At 37.4% G+C, this 20,390-nt stretch overlaps 2 protein-coding genes across 2 annotated transcripts; one reads left to right on the forward strand and one right to left on the reverse strand.

Moving 5' to 3' along the window:
- The first annotated feature begins 384 nt into the window (after positions 1-384).
- LOC113500986 (sodium/potassium-transporting ATPase subunit beta-2-like) lies at positions 385-10,424 on the forward strand. Its single transcript, XM_026881943.1, has 7 exons — positions 385-756; positions 6,836-6,964; positions 7,718-7,840; positions 8,121-8,299; positions 8,517-8,618; positions 8,923-9,091; positions 9,408-10,424. The coding sequence occupies exons 1-7, from the start codon at positions 621-623 to the stop codon at positions 9,515-9,517; spliced, it is 948 nt and encodes a 315-aa protein (XP_026737744.1). The 5' UTR covers positions 385-620; the 3' UTR covers positions 9,518-10,424.
- A 1,213-nt stretch (positions 10,425-11,637) lies between these two features.
- Positions 11,638-17,715, reverse strand: LOC113500984 (sodium/potassium-transporting ATPase subunit beta-2-like). The gene is made up of 6 exons (XM_026881941.1): positions 17,639-17,715; positions 15,642-15,814; positions 13,446-13,700; positions 12,850-13,142; positions 12,399-12,567; positions 11,638-11,982 (listed from the first exon to the last, which is right to left on the reverse strand). The coding sequence occupies exons 2-6, from the start codon at positions 15,799-15,801 to the stop codon at positions 11,879-11,881; spliced, it is 981 nt and encodes a 326-aa protein (XP_026737742.1). The 5' UTR covers positions 15,802-15,814; positions 17,639-17,715; the 3' UTR covers positions 11,638-11,878.
- Between the last annotated feature and the right edge of the window lie 2,675 nt (positions 17,716-20,390).

Here is a 20,390-nt window from a genome sequence, read left to right on the forward strand (position 1 = left end):
ACAACAGAGCAATTAGCAGCCATGTCCCGCCATGTCCCGACTTGTTCTCAGGGTAATTAAACAAGTTGTCACTTCGTTACCGCTAAGTGTATTGGTAGTAGTTTAGGGCGCGGCTGGCAGGGGGCGCTGGTGGTGGGCGGGCGGCGTGGTGCGCCGGTTTCAGGCAGATTTGGGCGGCAGATCGGGGACAAAGATGAGTTGGGTTGCAGATGCGACTTAATTGTGTTGATTATGAGGGAGGATGAATAGATTTTTATGTAGAAATTCAAGAATTGAGTCTAACTCTTGCGTGAGTCATTTGAAATTTGATTTCTTTAAAACTTTCAATTGAAGCATTTGTTCTTACAATTTTTTTAATACTGTCACGAGTAACAAAACCTTTTAAGCATTTAAGTATAATATTAATAATGGCTTCAGAAAACATTTACATAATTCTGAGACTATTCATTAGATTGACACTTGAATAAACCATGTAAAAAACCGACAGGTCACAAACCCTTAAAACCTAACAAAACTCTACCCCTCTGCCTCTGAGAGGCACCACAACTGTAGGCACAATACATTCAGACAAGTTGTTACCAGCATGCATCGCGACCATCGTCAGTGTACCTCGAGCCGCGATGGGCGCCGACAAGCCGAACGGCGTGGTCAACTACTGCCGCCGCCCGCCCCAGCGGCCCTTCCTGCAGAGGATACAGTATGGCATCTGGAATCCCGAAGACAGGACATTCCTCGGCAGGACACCTCATCGATGGGGTGAGTTGACCAAAAAAAATTTTTGTTTTCTTTTTTAATTTTTTGGATTATTTTTCCGCCCAATGTATAGGAATTTTAGAACGAGATTAGAGATTATTAGACCCAAAAAATGATTGGATTTTTTTGGTATAAGTATAATAAGTTTTGGAAAGTTCTAGGGGTTCCTATAACTATTGAAATTATTTCGTGGTAAATGGAATAATAATTGTTGTGAACTAAAAGACTGAAAAGTGTTATGAACTTCAAACCCAAAATTAAACCTTACTGTAAAGTGTAAAAATATCAAAAGGAGTATTTTATCTTGCAATGATTGGACTTGTTAAAAACGACTCACGGCGCAACAGTTGGGTCGAAACTCTCCCTACACTTCAGTACTTTCGTGGTTGGTATAAAAGAGTTACATACATCGTTAAACACTTGCTTTTATGTCAAGTGATAGACAGTGTGCTGTGCTATGAAGTTTGTTGCGCCGTTTTTCTCCACAGTTCTTAGAAAGCGGTAAAGGGTGGGTGATACGGGGTGCTGTCTTAAACTACATGTTCAAAAAGTGCTAGATTTTTAAGAGACTGGAACTATTTCGCTATTAGTTATAATCTCAGACTTCACCAACAAAAACTATAAAAGAAACGGCAATATACACCTAGTCCGAATTCAACTTTTTCCTAAATCTCCGAACTTCCAATCACGCCAATCGCCAGTAAACTCATAAAAAAACGAATCCTCAGTCTAGCCAATCTCTTGACACAATTTTAAAACTCAAACATTTTCCTATTTCCAACAGAAACGGGCATTATCAATATATTATTATCCCTTGTAAAATAAACTATTTCATATCTTCAAAGCAAGATTAATGGCTCGTTGTACGTTGCACTCATATATAACACATTCGTTTCAACATAGTTTAATATTTTAAATCTTGTGTAAACATTGTCGAAGGATGTTCCTATAAATCTGATATAGCATCTGTTTATTTGTACTTTAGTTTTAAAACACGTGCCGATTTGATCAAAAATGTGACGTAGCAAATGTTGGCCTATATCATAGAGTCGTAGGTCGTAGTTCAAACTCCTTTTTCAAGTCTTCTTTGGGCTTTAAAAAGTCACTCGATGTATGGAAATTGCCATGCCCATCTTTGCAGCTCCTGTTTATTGGGATCAACAATGATAACCAAGCGAACATTACCTTGCAATATAACTCGATGTGTCCCAGAGAACGATTGACTCTACTGTACGCCTCCAAATGCTTTAATTACAAGTGGCAAATGGAATAGAATAAAAAAAATGGTGTTTGCTATTAAATGTTCCTCGCGACTATGGAACTTGCGACTCGAAGATTTCCAAAGTAGGCATTAGCGAGAGTTTTCTGATTACCTTACGTATCATTAAAGAATTCAAAATTAAACTATCTAGTTTGTCGGTGACGTAAACGATGAGTCGAACACATTTTTATTTTTTACCCGAGCCGGTATCAAACCCACACCTACATGGTTTATTGCTCACGGCTGCTACGTCATAGGTACGTAGATCAATTGAGTTATGCTGACTGGAACTGTCGTGTCTAGTAACCAAACTCTATCAAAATCTGGGTTCTGACTAGTCAATCAATCAATGCACATTGGATATATGGTTCAAAATTTAAATAGTCTTCTATTGTATTCTTAATACATTTTTCGAACATCAGATGCATTGGAGAGCACCCCATATTACCCATCCGGCACCTCTTGCTAAGTGCTCTTGCCGCGGAGAAGAACCCAAACTCCAAAATACCAGCTAAAATAAGTTTTAAAGTTTGACATAGGACTTACGAACCATTTAATACCTTTACTTCTAGTAGTAGTTCAAGTTTTGGCACTTTCAAACTTCGCAGACGAAATCTCGGGTTAAAGCTAGTCAGAATGATTGCAGTAACCGCGTCACGCCCGTAAACTTGTCCGCAAATAGAGACCGACCTCGGCAACAGTTAACGTCTATACATACGTATCGCGAACATATACGTAAGAACGTTAGTTCAGCATACAAGGCCGGCTGGTAACCGCTGGGTTCCGGTTTTGTGTAGTGTCAGACAGCAACGGCTGTGCGGCTTCTTTTAAAGCCCTTGTTCATTAGAAAGACAGCAGAATGAGGAGGTGTGGTATCTTTACGGATTTGAGAAGACTGTATACGATTTATTTTGTGTGGTAGCAAGAGGGTAATAATATTTCATTTAAATGAATGTTATGTGGGGTGGAAGGCAAAGAAGAAGAAAGCCATAAACCTATTAGGTGCTGAGAGGGGGTAACAACTATGGCAGACTTTGCTCTTCAAGATGGCATATAAAAATGTGCATATTTAGTAAGTGATATAAATAACTTAAAAAAAGGTTCTTGTAAGCAAGCTCAGTTAAGCAATTCATTCTATCTAACTAGAACTCGTATTTAATCTTGCATTATCTTTAAGTCGATTTTGTCAGCAACGCCCATCAGGATGCTATTCATTCCTAAAGATTTTTAATTAACTAAAACACATAATATGAAGTCCAAAAACAGCTATTTCCAAAGTTCATGTAGTTAGCTGAAACACCTCCACACAAAACGAATGTTTATTTAGTTTGGCGAGCAATGGCAAGAAACTATTGATGTTACTGAGAACCCCAATGTTAATGCCAGCCATTACATTAAAGATAACATTTTATGATGATTTGAGTGTTAATGTAACAGAACATAGTTAACTGGTGAGCGGTAACCTTAATAAAGGTGTTGAGTTAGAGTGGTCTATTTTATGGAACATTTTCGTGTGATCCACAAATGTTTGTCCTGAGTCTAGGTGTCTCTATGCACGTGATTTGTATGTTTGTGAAAATCCCACGAGCTGTTTTTTTAAATGAAAATAGCCTAAAAAAAAACCTCGAGAATATAACATACCCAAAAGGCTGCCAGCATTACCAAGTTATATGGCAATTTTTTTTACGCTTTGGAAATAATTTATTCTGTTATAGTCTAAAAAAATGTGAAATGAAATTGCTATGTATGAAATTGATACCAAACTGAATGAGTGAAGGCATTAAGTGTTAAAGAAGTTATTTAATTCTAAAGTTTATCGTCATTAAGTAATAGATTAATTAGCCAAAAATAGAAAACGCCGGTCGCTTTCATCCATCTTAGTATTCTGAGAATTCCTACCAGCTTTGTGTAAGCATAGGTAATGTAGGTATTTCAGGGCTGCAACGGGAAATGATTTGTTATTATATATATCTGTTATTTCGAAAACTATTAGGCATCTGTGACGAATTTTTAATGTAATCCTTGAGATGAAATCGTGATTAAAAATAAGCTTGCTAAGATAAGACCTGTCACATAAGGTATTAAGTAGTATGAATGTAGGTTAGTTGACATCATGTAATCTTCCGAATAATGCGATTCTTTGGGTTCTGTACTCAAAGGTAGGTAAAAACGGAACCGATTATGACTTTCTTTTCGTCTATCACAAGAGTGCTGTATTTAACACCGTGTTTGCTAAATAGTTGACATTTTCACAGATCAGGTATTTTTATTGCCGTTATAGAAATAAAGATCTATTTTAAGCAATGGTTGTTATGGTCAGATCATCGGTCGGTCTCAACCTATTTGTGCGAAACAGTTAATTTTTAGTACATTCTTAATAATTCTGTTTTTCTTTCACACAATTCCCTTCCTCTCTCCTGACCGCAGAGATTTGTTGTAATGTAGCTACAAATCTCTTTACAATATTAATATTAAATCTAATAAGGTTTCCTCGGTCCCATTTTAACAAGGTCGCTAAGAAACTATTCGCACGTGTACACGGCGGGAATTTACGACCATCCTCCAGAGGGAAGGTAAATATTGGGAGCAAACATGCTTACCCTATTAATAACGAGTGAGTATTGACAGGTGGCGCCAGTTTTCGAAAGTAGAAAACTGTACGGAATGGATTTGTTGGGAGTATTGTAAGACGTGCTACTGGGGAGCTTGTTGCGCCGTTTCTTCTTTCGCAGCTAGAGAACTTAGAAAACGGCTAAGGTTATGCGAATATGAGTGCTGTCAATTGTATTTTGATCTTCAAATAGTGGTGCTTTTGATTTTGTTTTTGGTGTTGTAGCACATAGGTAACATTTTTTGAGAAAACACCATCTTATGTGACAGTCTACATATTGTATTTTCCAGATTTTTTAATTAAATTTTCGTAGACAGATCAGCAATGACTTATTTACTTCTTTATCAACAATTATTTATCGGTAATACTGTACTAAATCCTGTAGTTAGTTTTGGGCAGTGTAAAATTCAGTTTGCTTACATTTTATCTCAGGATGACAGGTATGGATTAATTTGTACTTCCTTATACGTGTCATGGTGTTCAGCTGGCACTCCTGGCACCCCTGCCGCGTGACGTAGCCTCACTGTAAACAGTCCATGACCGGCTTGCGTGCTTCTATTTCTGCTGTAGCCCGTTGTTTGTTTACCCCTCTCTGCGGTAATACTCGTAATACCTATTTCGCTTAAGAATGCTTTGGTTTCAACTAAAAGTATTTCTGGAAAGACTGAAATTTTACTAAATCAAAATATACGAGCAAATTGTGTTTCTATAATATTCCGTTTTCTAAACAGGTTAATAGGTTTGTTCATGGAAAACGTTTTCAGATTGGATATTTTTTGAAATGTGCTTTTTTGTACTTGTTTTTTAGAGTGGAAATAGAAAGAAATAAGCTTTTATGATTTAACGAATCAATATTGATTGAAAAAACATACAGTAGAATTGAGAACCTCACAGTTCTAGCAATCGGTTAAAAATACGCTTACCTTTTAACGAGAGTAGGTTCTCTCGTTAAAATGCAAGCGTATTTTTGTTTGATGTACTGTAAAAAAATTACAGAAATATCCAATATCATGCTTAATATACTCTGAAGTTTGTCGAGTCTAATGTTTGTCAAAATGAGCGTGAGGTCACAACCCGACCACTCTATAGGGAATATCCAGCCACCATTAATACTTGACACCCATATTCCATCAAACCTCCTTCTAACCCAGTGACTCAGCTCGCCTCAATTCACGATATCATTACTTGAATCGATTTCACCAGTTCGTGTGTAATCGGGTTTTCCTTTCAATCGTTCGAGTGTACTAAAGTGTATATTTATACAAATGCATTAGTTTTACGGGCTAGAAACGGCTATTGCCATAACTACCGGAACGTAACGACGCCGATTGCCCAAGGAGACGCTAGCTGTAGACCGGAGCGGATTTAAGTGTTTCACGTTCCTGAACCTTTGGTGGTCTTAGTTCTTAATGATGGGGTTTTTTGAATTGAAGGTTAAAAAGTAGACTGGTAGGTTTGAGCTAAGTCATTGAAGATGGATTTGAGTGTAAGCTAGTAGGTGCTTGGACTGCAATAGCATAATGGCGAAATTTTAGAAGCATTTTAAAAATTTTGTTTCAGAAGATAAGTGTCTTATTTGTGGGATAACATGACTGTGACTTGATAACACACGAAAATTGTTAACTCTTTTTAAGAACCTAGACAAATGGAGTATTATAGATTTGTCACTTTCACACAATTTAGGTAGACCTTTTGCATTTCCTCAACACTTAACTATTAAAAACAATCCTTCCAAATATATTTTCACGGTGAAATCCGTTTTGGCGCAACGTTGACCGTTAGTCCATAAAAGCTATTCTTGCATCCACTCCAATAATTTTGTTCAAACACTCGTTACTCGCCACTTAGAGCACCATTATTATGATTGAAGTAACCATTTCCAAAGTCCTAACGATGCTTATGAGAACATCAAACAAGTGGACTCGTTTGTATCCATTGAAAGAGCGCAGTAGTTTCTACTAGAACTAAAAATCTACTTATTGATAAAATTATGTTGCCTGCCACGATATAGTTGCTGAGTTGCCGAGTGGTTGAGGTTACCACGCCAAACCCAATGAGTGTGACGTTTCGTTTGTTTGCTCCCCGTGTAGACTAGAATACACATTTTGACCTGAATTGAATAATCTTTTAACAATTTTAATTGCTTTAAGCAAAAACCCAGATTATGTGTATCCATTCCTTATACAACGCAAATCCTTTTATCTTTTCAGGGGTGATCGGGCTGATCTACTTGGTGATGTACATATGCATCATCATCTTCTTCTCCATCTGCATGTGCGGCCTCATGGCCACCATGGATGACAAGATACCCTACTTCACACTCGCTGATTCTATTATTGGTAAGGTATTCTGAAGATGTTTTATTTTTATTCGTAAAGATTTAACCAATATTTCCAAATTTGGTATGTTGTAAGTCTAGCTTTCATGGAGGTAATACCTCGGAGTCGGAATTAAGAATGAAAAAATGATCAATAAATTGCAATTTTGTGTCATAATGTCATCTTTATTTTGCCTTAATAATATTGTTAGCAAAGGACTGAGCCAAGCCATAAAACCCTTGCAAGCGAACGTTACTAACTTCCTGGCTTTTAGGGTCTGGCTTGAAGAAACCAAAACCTACGCTCAGAGCAACTGGAGACACTACTTCAAAAAAAGTCTTTGTGTCTGAATTCAGTGTCAATATTGAATAGGAATATCTATGAACGTAGCATTCAACTATTCATATATGTATAATAATAGCTGAAAAAATTAACTACCTCGCCGTCGATTCGCGAATTTCTATGTGAATCACTACTATACACGTTTTAAACATAAATCAAGTTCTATTTTAGGTATTGCATACGTCATATCGTATACATGCGAATTCCCGGAAGGGAGAATTAGGTAACTGCTTATGTCTACATACCTACTAGTATAAGATGAATTTGCGATCCATGGATAATGCTGTCAGTTAGGAATTTCAGTACAAATTATACTACGTTGAACGGGGAAGAATTCATAGTTATAGTGTCTATAGTCTGGAGTAAAAAATAAAGTTCATCTGAATAGTGTATTTTAAGTTTTATTATAAATTGATTCTAACCTCATTCCAGGAGCCAACCCTGGCATGGGTCACCGGCCGCTGGTGTTCGAGGAGGGAGCTCTCATCTGGTATAACAAGGACAATAAAACCCAGATCAAAAAATACGTTGACAACATCAACGAGTTCCTAGCACGTCAGTAGGACTTATTAAAATTTAAATAGTTACTTTTGGTCTTATACAGGAATATTTAAAAATGCACTTACTCGTAGCATTTGGTCCGAGCTTTATCTATTCCAAAGCTTCTGAATAAAATAAATTTTAATTTTCAGATCTAATTAAATCTGGCCTTTATAATTATCGCGTACCAGAACTATTCAAACACATTTAAAATTGCACTCCAGCATCGTTTCTACCAATATCTTCAATTAACTTCCCTTCACATATATTAAAAAAAGAAATTTCTCTATTTCAGCTTACAACAACAAGTCTCTCCTAGTCACGAAGGGTGAGAACCAGCGCGAGTGTGGTGACGTGAAGCCACCCCGCGCCGAGGTGTGCGCCTTCGACACCAGCCTGTTTGGGCCCTGCTCCGTGGAGAACGACTTCGGTTACGCTAACGCCACCCCATGCCTTATTGTCAAACTTAATAGGGTAAGCAGGACCTCTTGAAAGATCTATGACATTTATATTCATTGTTTCCCAAGAAACTATAAGCAAGATGCCGCTACAGTCAGTGTATGTTGAATTACCAAATTCTGCTATCATTTTTGTGGCATCTTCTTTGACATTTTAGGGGATTTTTAGTAGAGTAACCTTCTTCAAACTTTTGTAGAGGATCTATTTTTAAACTCTTGATTTATCATTTCAGTTGTACGATTGGAACCCTGAGTTTTATGACGATCCCGGCAACTTACCCCCTGAGATGCCGCCGGACATTAAAGACTACATCAACAGCGCCACTCCTCAGCAAGTAAGTAATACCCTATCAATAAAAATAACTAATATCTAGCGCTATTATCACCAATAAACAGTTCTACAGTTTGGCGATGATTTTATTTCAAGATTTAAAAAAATCTCTGAACATTCAAGAATGTTTAACATCGAGCCGTCGTTTTTTTTTTCATTGATCAGGATATTAAAAATAAAAACTGGGTTGTAAATCGGTGATGCAGAGTGCATCATCATTGCAAGAAAGACGGCAAAAAACACTTCTTGTGCTTAATGTGCTTTGACTATCTTACCGCATCCATTTGTATTCTTTTTTTGGTTTTCAGCGTCGTAAAGTGTGGGTGTCGTGTATGGGCGAGCGGCCGGCGGACGTGGAGGCTCTCGGGCCGCTGAAGTACTGGCCCTACCCGGGCCTGCCCGAGACCTTCTTCCCGTACGACAACACTCCCGGATACCTCAGTCCACTCGTCGCTGTGCAACTGCTGAAGCCTACTCGTAAGTGATGTATATGATAGATTGACCAAAAATTATATAAATTTCCATTTTAACTAGCAAACACGGTAACTAGTTAAAAAGGAAATATAATTTAAAAAACAAGCGATATAATATGTTAAAAATAATTTTATAAGTGTATCTTTAATTCTTCCAATTTAGAAGTTCTCAAAATGATGACCCGTATTCGTTTCGTTAACTTTTCCACATATTCACGAAGACAGGCATATTACATACAGCTATTCACTTCAGAAGTTCTTTCTCTATGTACACGAGCTTTTGCAGGTCGATATAATAAAAATCTTCAATTATGTTCCAGTGCACCAAATTATCAACATTCGCTGCCGCGCGTGGGCGCGCAACATCCAGTATACCGAGAGCCTCAAGGAGCGCCTCGGCTCCACCCACCTGGAGATCATGATTGACTGAACAGGGACCAGAGACCTAGTGCCTTACGTGCTGGAGGGGAGCAGTCTGTGCCATTTCAAACTTACACTTGAAAGAAATTAGGTTCAAATTTGAATTATGCTATACCCAACAGCCTTAGTTATTCTGTTGTAAGACCATTTCATAAGCCTTTTTGAACTCTACTATTACTTCACCATTAGTGTCCTTGCCTACAGAATCAGTTAGAGAAATGTGGTACCATATTGATAATCGTGAATTTAATGTTTAAAATTTTATGAATTTTCCTACTTCATTTCAATTTTGTCACCTATTTATCGAAAATCTTTAGTTAACACAGACTGTTTACCCCTAAATCCAAGCACTAAAACTAAATGTGTCTTATTACATAGTTTGTACTACTTAGATAAATTATTATTTTATATGAACAAAGATATTTCTAAAAGTAAATGTGATCAGTAATCATGTGAAGTGTTGATGTAGATTCAAGTTTTATAAGGTATCTGCTCACTGCGATGGACAAATATTAGCCACCTGATGTACTTAGTTAGACATATTATTAATAAAGAAACAAAACGTAGGCAATGCCACAGACAAGGCCTTAGTTGCGCCGTAACTTGCTAATTACGGCAATTTATTTATATTCATGTAATGGGGCATTCTACATGTTTGGTTCGTACTTAACAGGTAACGGAACTCTATTTTTGTCACTTTCTGTTACATCTTTCCGTCTGTTTGTCTGTCCGTCGGACACTTCGCCAGTTTCATTTTTAATAATAGAGGATCACGTATATACATTTTTTGCAAATACAGCATCATTATGAGCAGATATTTTAAAGATAAATAAATATTTACCTCTTAATATTAAATAAATAGAAACGTCGTGTTATTTTTGTAAATGAGTACTTAAATAGAGTGTGATGTATGTTTATTATTGTTTCAATTGTCATCTTTAGTCTCTACATATACCTACATGGTTATATCATGGATGTACCTATAAGGACACAGTGGCGTATACATGCCCCTGTAAAACTGTGTCCTCAGCCATCATTTTGTGACCTTGACCTCGCCCTTCTGCCCGTCTGCGGTGAACTCATGCTAAGTGCATGAGTGGCATAAGCGGGAGGAGACGTTTATATATACGAAAATAAAGGAAAATTTACGTAAAACACGCCCAAGCAGCTGTCATCCTGGAATAACACTCAACATATTTGTTTTTACATCAATTGTCAGTGAAACAGTTCAAGGGTGGAACGCATATGTGTATGTTTGTTACCTCTGCACGCTCAAATGGCTAGACAGATTTCGATAACATTTGCTATGTAGTAATATTGGATTAACACACAGCTACTTTTTATTCGACTTTGTTAAAGGTTTTTTCTTCAAGCGGGCCAGGCTGCGAGCATAAGGCAGTATTAAATAAAACCCAGTCTCAAACACTACATTTAATAAATTACAAATTAGTCTCACTCATCACATCGACACACTTGAAATGTTTACCATTCAATAACATCTATAAATATTTTATATGTTAGCAAAATATTTGGTATTCTAGCTTTAGTTTTAACAGGTTTATTTTTCATGCAACATTTTTCTTTAAGCTTTGGCAGAGGTGTACTAACAAAAGTTTAATAAGAACATAATCGCTCTTTAACAAGTGTAAGAATCGGAAAATCATTAAATCCTGTCAATTATTTTATCAACCAACGAATTATAGAGTCAGCAATAGAATATAATTGTCACAGTTATAAATTTGTTGGACAACACTATAACTTACGACCTCCGTGGTCGAGTGGCGTACGCACCGGTTTCAAGGTGTCGCTAGCTCTGAGGTCCCGGGTTCGATCCCCGGTCGGGTCAATGTAAAAATTCACATTTCTACATTGTCTCGGGTCTGGGTGTTTGTGGTACCTTCGTTGTATCTGAATTCCATAACACAAGTGCTTTAGCAACTTACTTTGGGTTCAGAACAATGTATGTGATGTTGTCCGCATTTAAATAAATGCGGACAACATCACATACATTGTTCTTACTTAATTCAAGAGCTTGGCAATTGTAGAAGTGGGTTCACTATAACCAAATATACCTACTAATAGTGGTTCATACCCAAGTTCTTTGTAAAAAAGCTCACTTGAAACAATAGATTTTGCGAATTGATAATTGTTTTTTTTTTTTTGAAAATGATTTTGTTTTCTAACTAGTTGGTTATTAAAATTAATCAGATAACCGATCCCTGGTAATATACCATGTCAGTTTAAAAACTACAACAGTTTATCTGACACTAAATTAAAAATTCAATCTCATTTTACCAACTACATTTCTGATACCTGTTGCTGACTCTACATAATCACACTAAGCTCACACACCACCCAGGATCGAACCCAGTTACTCGATCATGATCTCGATGTGCACTGCGCCCATGGCTTCATGTCTGTCGTACATTATGTTGTGCGCCCACGCTCGACACTCGATGTTGATCAGCATGCCCGCTGTTGGCAACAATAACATACCATGAGGAGCTAGAGACTATGAGGTAAACAAGAAATTTGAAATTACCTAGTACCTAATTTATTTCGTTTGTGTAGGAAGCATATTTTTTTTAGCTTACTCAAAAATGTTGATCGTTATTCGTTGATCACACAAATACGCATATGCGATGATTGAATAGATTGGGCGTGAAGACCTTTAACACTCGTCTATACATGCACTTTTTTCTGTAGCCTGTTTAAGGTTCCACTGCTGGACTAAGGCATACCCTTTTCTCTTCCAGACCTCTCTATATTTTGCGATTTCTGGTCACATGCGGACCACGTATTTGTCTAGACTATCACACCTCTTTCGCCACGGACATACACTTAGTAATAAATAATTAATTACGCTATTTATTTTTGTAGCGACTACTTACTCTTAGGCCTCTGCAGATGTACAGCGACGAGTGGACTCAGGTAGCCCTCCTGGTTGGTGTAGGGGAAGTAGTAGCCGGGGAAGCCGCGGTACGGCATGTACTGCACCGGCCCGATGTTCTCACGGTCTGCCGGGTTCTCGCCCTGACACGACACCCACACCATGTTCAGCTGGAAGTAGGAGGGTGTTAAAGCAAATAAAAGATTTCTAGGTAAACAGTTGTTAGGAAAACTATTGATTTAAGGTAATTGAGCTCTATTAAGTTCTTCTATAGTCTCTTTGCTACGGAACGTTCTACATTAAACCGTTTAGGAATTTGGGACTTGGTTTGTTTTTAATAGGATGCGAAAACAATAACATAAATCATGCTTTCCATCTCTCGTGCTAGCCAGAAAAGCTTCGATTTAAGCCAGTTCCCAGTAGGTACGTGACTCTATAAAAGTGTAACTTACATAATTCTTATCATACGCCGTCATATTCCTGATATGCTCCTTCAAGTCTTCAGGCATCTCAGAAGGCAAGCTATCAGAGCTGTTATAAAACTGAGGCTTCCATCCGAATATCTTGTTGAGCTTGAGGAAGACGCAGGGAGTAGACTTCTGGTAGGCGAAGTGGTTCTCCTCGAGGCAGGGGCCCCAGGCACTGATGTCCACATCACAGACCTTGCCAGCTGGCGCGGGAAGCTTGAAGTCACAGTTGTGGATGTTCTGGCTGGCTCCAGATTTTTTGCCGTCGCGTTTATAGACTGTAAAGGAGTTAACATTAAATTTGGTTTTAGATTGTTAGATCACTTGGCTCGGTTGAAAGTTGCAGTCAACTATTTTCGCTTACAGTAACAATGGTTTTTAACCATTTAATTTCGTACTGTGCAAAAATGAATAATATCGATTTCACTTAGTGCAGAATTCGCTAACAAAAATTTAAATATCTCTTTCTTCTTAAAAAGAAAGACTGAGGTAATGCTTGCGGCGCGCACAAAAAAATAACGATAAATAACTAAAAAACAGAATTTTAAGAAGAAAGCCATATTTAATCACATCAAACGCACCTTTCAAGAACTGCGATAGCTCCTTAACCCAGAACTGATAGCTACCAGGATCGTTTCCCTTATACCAGATTACACTGCTGGCGACCTCTGGCGGCATCGGACGGAAGCCGAGGCCAGGGTTGGTGCCGATGATGCTCTTCTCCAGCTGCCACATCGGCTGGCGAGCGTCCAGCAGCTGCAGGAAGGTCCACATGCAGATCGCCACGAGGATCGCCAGCGCCGAGTAGAAGATGAAGTAGAATAGCGCTATTTTGGCTGAAAGTTGGATAGAGACATACTAGGACTGTTATAAGAGTGACAAGAAATTGTGATATGTAACTTTCTTTTTCACCTTAAGTTTATGTTTCGGGACATTAAGAAATGTGTTTTTTGTAGTAGTTCCAATTTAGATGAGATTGGATTCAATTCAAGATCGTAATTGGCCATACTGGAGTCGGTGAACAAGAAATTAGTCGTTTTATGTTCTCAATTTATTATCAGTCACATCATTCATTAGTATATAGGTGTACTTATACCAACGCTCTATATTACAGAATACCCTTTTTTCATCTGATATCAAATACCATAATTGGCTTTAATGAGTATATGTCCGTGCGACACAATCAGTACGAAATCATTGATTGTGTTAACGAATAATGTTACTTATTTCGTATTACTTAAGTTGAAATTCAGAAAATTCCAGATCATCATGGTTAAAGTTAGTAGAGAAAGGCCATGATGAACCGCTAGCAGTCCGGTTAGAACCCGCGGCTGGCGGCGCGAGATGCGCCCGCGCAGGATGTTTCAATGATCTCATTGAACCAATGAACGGCCGCCGTTTCCGGTACACTTCTTTATAGTGCGTTATGTAAAGTCGCCGGTATTCATTCTCATGTTTGGGAGTTTGAGTCACGGAGTTACCTTGAGATGTGACCAATTAGAGTTAGGTTAGGACTCGGTTTAAAGGCCCGGCTCGGTTGTGGGACCAAATGACACGTTAAAGAAAAATAAATATCAACCAAATCGGTACATCCATCAAGTACTGACAAAAAAAAAGCAGCAGGTCCGCTGGAAGAAATTTCTTGAGTAATAAGAAGTACCTTTGTACCTTTAGTGTTTTTATTTCTAAACTTGTTTTACTCTGTGTATGTTGTGTGTACATAAATAAAAATATAAAAAAAATAAAGGCCAATTGGGAACCTCGTAATGTAATAAATGGCCTGACGTCGTTTGGCCGATACGACCATAATGGTCTATTGGTACTTGAGGTTTCAACAATTATTATTAAAAAAAAACAAAATAATTTATACAATTTGCTGGTGACCAGTATTATTCTTATCACACATTTGTATTCCGCAAACGAGAGCATTCACTAATTAATGAAACATGCCATCTTGGAGGAGACCTTGCTTTTGATGCAAAGTTAGCACGGTAAAACCCTAATAAGTATTGCGTAATAAAATTAAACTTTAAATCATTGCTATCAATTGAACATGCGGTTGACAGATACTGCTAAAGTTACAATTAACTTAACGGGTTTTTTTGTATATAGGGTCATGGCCATTGGATTGTAACACGTGTAAAAAACAGGAACCACCCTTAGCAACAAGACCACCCCTTTACCGAGGGGAAGTTTAAATAGAGTACCTCGAAACAGGAAAACGAATGTCGAAATAAATAATAATACGCTTCAACAACTTTGAAAAAAGTGCTTTAAAAAAAGTTTTTAGGTCAGCAAATAGGAAAAAAAAAATTGAATGGCAAACCTAAATCATGCCCATAAGGATGATGATAATAAGTATTTTGTTCAATATCAGTCATGTTGCTTAACGAATAATTATGTATATAGTTTATCTTTTGTCACGCATACAGTGAAAAGATCTTACACGTGACACGTCATTCTGGGTATAAATTTCTTTAACAATTTCAATTGATTTGATAAGACTAAAAATATTTTTACTCTTTATACCCGATCTTCATCCCTATACCATGTGAAGCTGCTTTCTCCCATCCACGAAACATTATTCAGGTCCAGAAAATTATTAAAAGTCGGTAAAAGGAAAAAGTGAGCGGAGAAAATTGTCATGGCACAGGAATAATTGGGGATGAATTGAGCTGATTAGAGTTTAGCAAAAGATACGAATCATACAGATATCACTGTCTACTTTCCCTCACCAAAAAAGCTTTTAAAAAAAGTTGTTTGTGTGTAGTACTCACACCAGCTAGCTCCTGTCCTCCCGCAGAACTGCCTGGTCTTCGGGTTCCAGATGAAGCGCTTCGTCCTCTCCGCGCCGCTCAGGGGCACCTCCTTCTCCTTGTAGTACATGTTGAACCGCTCCAGGCTCGTTAAGTCCGAAGTTCTCTTCTTCACCGTCATCTTGGGTGGGTTTCTAAGAGGAAAATGGGTTAGAAATTTGTATTTGATTTAAGGAGCATTGAATTCAGAGGGATACCACTTAAATATTACCCTTAGAGCCTATGTTACTCTGCTTTCAAATAAAAACTTCATATCTAAAAGAGCGAGGCTCCATTTTCCATCCATCTGACAGTCTGTTAGTTAGTCACCAGATCAAATTTTTATTTTTACCAATAGATAAACGACAAAATATTTAGTGTCGTTTCTGAGTTAGACAAAAGCACTATTCGACTAGACTGTATTGCACGAATAACAAGTATCAAATGGTAGGTAACACACTAATTATATGATGTGCACGTATGAGGCAACTCTGTGTGGTCCACATGTTCATGTTCTAAGTCTTGGGTGTTCTTTGTGTATGTAATATAAATTATTCTCGTACCCGCTGGGAATCTATCAGTGCCAACATATAGTGGGCAAATGGTTTTTAAAATTTCTTTCACTATTTCAAATATTTGAGAAAAAAATATTACAATGCTAAGTCAAATACTGTTCTCGGCTATGCGCACTTGCTTTAAACAGACTATGCTTCTTTAACGGATGAAAGAAGCTTATGTATCCCTTTATCCAAATTTAATCGAAATCGGTCCAGCTGTTTGACCGTGAAGATGTAACAAACAAAAAACACACTCAGGTACTTACACTTTAAAATATCTAGAGTGAAATGCGAACAATGTGGACTAAATATAATACATTAGTTTAGCTTTACATGGTTATTGGGTATGTCTAAGACTTAAATTAGTTTTCATTCATTCTAACCGGATTATTTTTAGTCGCTCCTCCACAATAAGACGTATTCAGTAGTAAAGGTGTTAGGCTTAGCAACACCGAACTCGGCTGGACTGGACAATAATACCTATGACCTTCGACATCATTATAACCTGGAGACGAATTGTGGTCGTCTCATTGAGTTGTTTGCGTATTTACCCATCATGATAAACTTCAGTAGATAGATAGATAGAATATTCTTTGTACCACATAAATACAGGATTGGATACAAATAAATTGATATCGCTTTTACACGTCAGATTCTAAAAGAAGAAAACTAAATATAAAGTCAAGGGTCAACAATTAAAATCCATAAATTCAAAGTAGCACTTATTGAAAGTCAATGCCACCTTGTAAGTTCTGAAAGCTTATTAATACAACAACCTCATATTCGCATAGGTCCTATATAGCTTTCAAGGCCAGCGCCAGATTCACAAGACACAGATAATATAGGCAATTTCTGATTGATAAATGGTATGTAGTAATAACAGCCTATAAACTTCCCATGGGTTCTTCCCATATTCGGAAGGTTTGAGAATTTGATCGCCGATTTACTGGTAATTGGCTATTTCAGATTCCAGTATTAGGAATCCAGACTTCCTCACAACGATTTCCTTATGTTTGCCAAGCGTGTTGTGTTGTTAAACAATGAAGAAAGTACCAATGTGACTTTGGAAAAGTGCCGTGCATATAACTCCGAGAATATAACCACAATGTAAATTTATTGGACGTATTAGTTTCAGGACGAACATTTTCGTTAAATGCAATCACTTAAAGGAGTTTCAAGAGTTTTTTAATTAATACCTTGCACTATCGACATCTTGTAGAGTTGTAGGTGGTCCTTATAAACTATTTACTTCAATCAAAGCTAGGCAGGTACTGGTATCACCTTTAGAATGACGTAGAAAACAACACCATCACAAAAATTTTAATAAAAAAAAAACAACATAAACAAAGCATATATCTTTACCGTTAATTACGAATAACTGGCGACCCCTAAAACTTGTTAGTTCAATCTGACCGTACTCACCTGTCAGCGTGCCGTGTGAGAGAGTGCGCGCGCGTCGATGCGCACAGCGACTGCGCCGGCGCACCGGAGGCAGGCCGCTAAGGATAATGGGATGCCGTTATGTGATGTGCAGACAAGAATTGCTTTAGGATTTGAGGTGTTTTATAGAAGAAATTACATACCTTAAATTCCGGGGGGTACCTAAATAAAAGATAATAGGGATATAGTTAATCAGAGTTTAATTGTTTGCTTATTTTCTGTAATTAAAGAACGTTGTGGATTCTCATTTTTCGACTAAGAAAAGAAAACGGGTCTTTTTGATTTTACAGCGATTTAAAGTTATGAACATTATAAGATACTTACTGACTGAAACATTAAGACTAAGACGAAGAAGAAATTAAAATTAAGCTTAACTAGTAGGTACGTACGTAATCTATATCTATACTCTATACTAATATATAAAGCTGAAGAGTTTGTTTGTTTGTTTGAACGCACTAATTTCAGGAACTATTGGCCCAAATTGAAAAAAATCTTTTTGTCTTGAATAGATCATTCATTGAGGAAGGCTTTAGGCTATAAACCATCACGCTGCGAGTAATAGGAGCGAAGATACAATAGAAAATATGAAAAAACAGGGCAGGTATAAGTCATTACTTATATCTTCTACCCACGGGTACGAAGTCGCGGAAAACAGCTAGTTACCTATATAAAAAAAATAGAATTAAACCCATAGCACACCATAGAGGTATGTCGGAGAAGACATCTTCTTTACTTTTGTCATTTGTTAAAGGACATTGCATTGTCACATTCCACATAAGCACGACCTCTGCTCGCCCCCTCACCCGTATTAATAATCACGCCAGTTGTGATTAAAATCTCTATGAACATGATATTTGCGAGCATTCAATGCAAACTGTCCTAAATTAATGCGAACTATAATGATTGTGGGGCATAGATTTAAGATACCGTGTAAAAACTATACTTCTATACTTAATAGTTAATACTAATATAAAAAGCTGAAGAGTTTGAATGTTTGATTGTTTGTTTGTTTGAACGCGCTAATCTCAGGAACTAATGGTTCAAATTGAAAAATTATTTTTGTGTTGAATAGACCATTTATCAAGGAGCTACTAGGGCTATATAACATCACGCTGCGACTAATAGGAGCGAAGATTCAATGGAAAATGTGAAAAAAAACGGGGCTGGTATAAATCATAACAAGCATCTTCTAACCACGCGGATGAAGTCGCGAGCAACAGCTAGTAATAAATAAATGTGGTCTTGATCATGGAAAGAATTCAGGACGGCTAAAAGTTTGATGGTAGAAGTATATTAAAAATAGTTTCAGCAGGTAGATAACAATAGGATGGATGAAATAGCAGGAGATAAAACAGAGGCAATGCAAATAATCTATAGTATTATGTATTATTGGACTTCCTTGCTTCCAATACAGCGCGAGAGGTGATATCTGAACATCTGGCGGCAAACTTTTGTTTTAACAATCTAAGCATGACACACCTAACCAATAGTACCAGTATAAGCTGTTACTCACGGCTTCGCCTGTCTAGATTTCGGAGATAGCTGTAAAAACATTACCTTCCCTCAAAGACGTGGGATGAAGATAGCTTTATTTATACTATACTAGATATAGTACCTCCATACTACTACCTCATAGTATCAAAAATTTTATAGCCGTTTCTGTAAGCCGTAAAGATATAACGAAATAGGTACCTTAGCGTCAATTATATTAGTGTGACAATAAATCAACGAGTTATCCTTAATAACTCATTCTCGTCCAAGAGAGTTTTGTAGAAGCTGGTATAAACTACATTATAACTGGATATAGAGAGCGCCTTACAGCCCGCTCAACTGCGGACGACGCTGATTGTAGTCGGGACCACTTCCTCTGGCCTCAGCCACGAGGAATTAAACCCAACTGACCTGATTACGGTGACTAACCTAACCTAGATGTCGTTGCTAAGGGAAATAAGAAATTAAAAATACTAAGAAATTCTCTTTAAATTCTATTGTTTTTCTTTGTATGTTAATTGCAAATGTGAAAATAATTCCTATTATGAAACATTTATTTTACCAGAAGCACAACTAAAGTCATCTCCAGGACTTTTTATCATCTTGTTTTTTTTTCTATTATGACAAAAACGCGTGAGTAATCCGTTATATCATTTAAGTATGAATCTTTCTCACGAAAGTAATTATTAAAATGTTATTCACTTTTTATTCTACGAAAAAGCGAAACACACAATAATGAAAACTCACCTTATTTGTAAACATACGAAAAAAGACAGCGAAAAAAAACTTGCGAAACCTAATAGGTCATTAAACTACAGTAAAAAGAACACTTGATTACAAAGCATACACCATCAGAATATACCGTAACACAAACAATAAATAAAAAACGCCGCACACGACCATTCAAAAGTAATTTTCCTTAATACCCAATAAAGCCTTCAGGAAGCCTACGACCACACTCAAAGTACAGACCGTTGCGGTGTGAAAAAGAGACATCACTCTACGCCTTTTATTACACTATCCCGCTTCCACACCCACAAAAGTCCTGTATTAAGCAGTGATGGTAGGCCCTTCGGTACTTAATCATTCGGTTTCGCCGAATAAACTCGGTGCAATAATAAATCGGCCATCGGCAATTCGCGCTGATCATGTCGACTGCCCGAAAAAAACAAAAGGGGAATTTATTTTTTCGGGTGCGAGACGTCAATCATATGATCGGATAGTGTAGTGAGCGCGGTCGGTA

Source organism: Trichoplusia ni, chromosome 15 (genome assembly GCF_003590095.1).
Source record: "Trichoplusia ni isolate ovarian cell line Hi5 chromosome 15, tn1, whole genome shotgun sequence".
NCBI classification, from domain to species: domain Eukaryota; kingdom Metazoa; phylum Arthropoda; class Insecta; order Lepidoptera; family Noctuidae; genus Trichoplusia; species Trichoplusia ni.

Coding starts and splice junctions, on each gene's coding strand:
- LOC113500986 (XM_026881943.1), top strand. CDS start 621: ATGGGCGCCGACAAGCCGAACGGCGTGGTCAACTACTGCCGCCGCCCG. Junction 6,965..7,717: donor ACTCGCTGATTCTATTATTG/GTAAGGTATTCT, acceptor ACCTCATTCCAG/GAGCCAACCCTGGCATGGGT. Junction 9,092..9,407: donor GCAACTGCTGAAGCCTACTC/GTAAGTGATGTA, acceptor ATTATGTTCCAG/TGCACCAAATTATCAACATT.
- LOC113500984 (XM_026881941.1), bottom strand. CDS start 15,801: ATGACGGTGAAGAAGAGAACTTCGGACTTAACGAGCCTGGAGCGGTTC. Junction 13,701..15,641: donor GAGGACAGGAGCTAGCTGGT/GTGAGTACTACA, acceptor TCCAACTTTCAG/CCAAAATAGCGCTATTCTAC. Junction 12,568..12,849: donor CGGCGTATGATAAGAATTAT/GTAAGTTACACT, acceptor TCCTACTTCCAG/CTGAACATGGTGTGGGTGTC.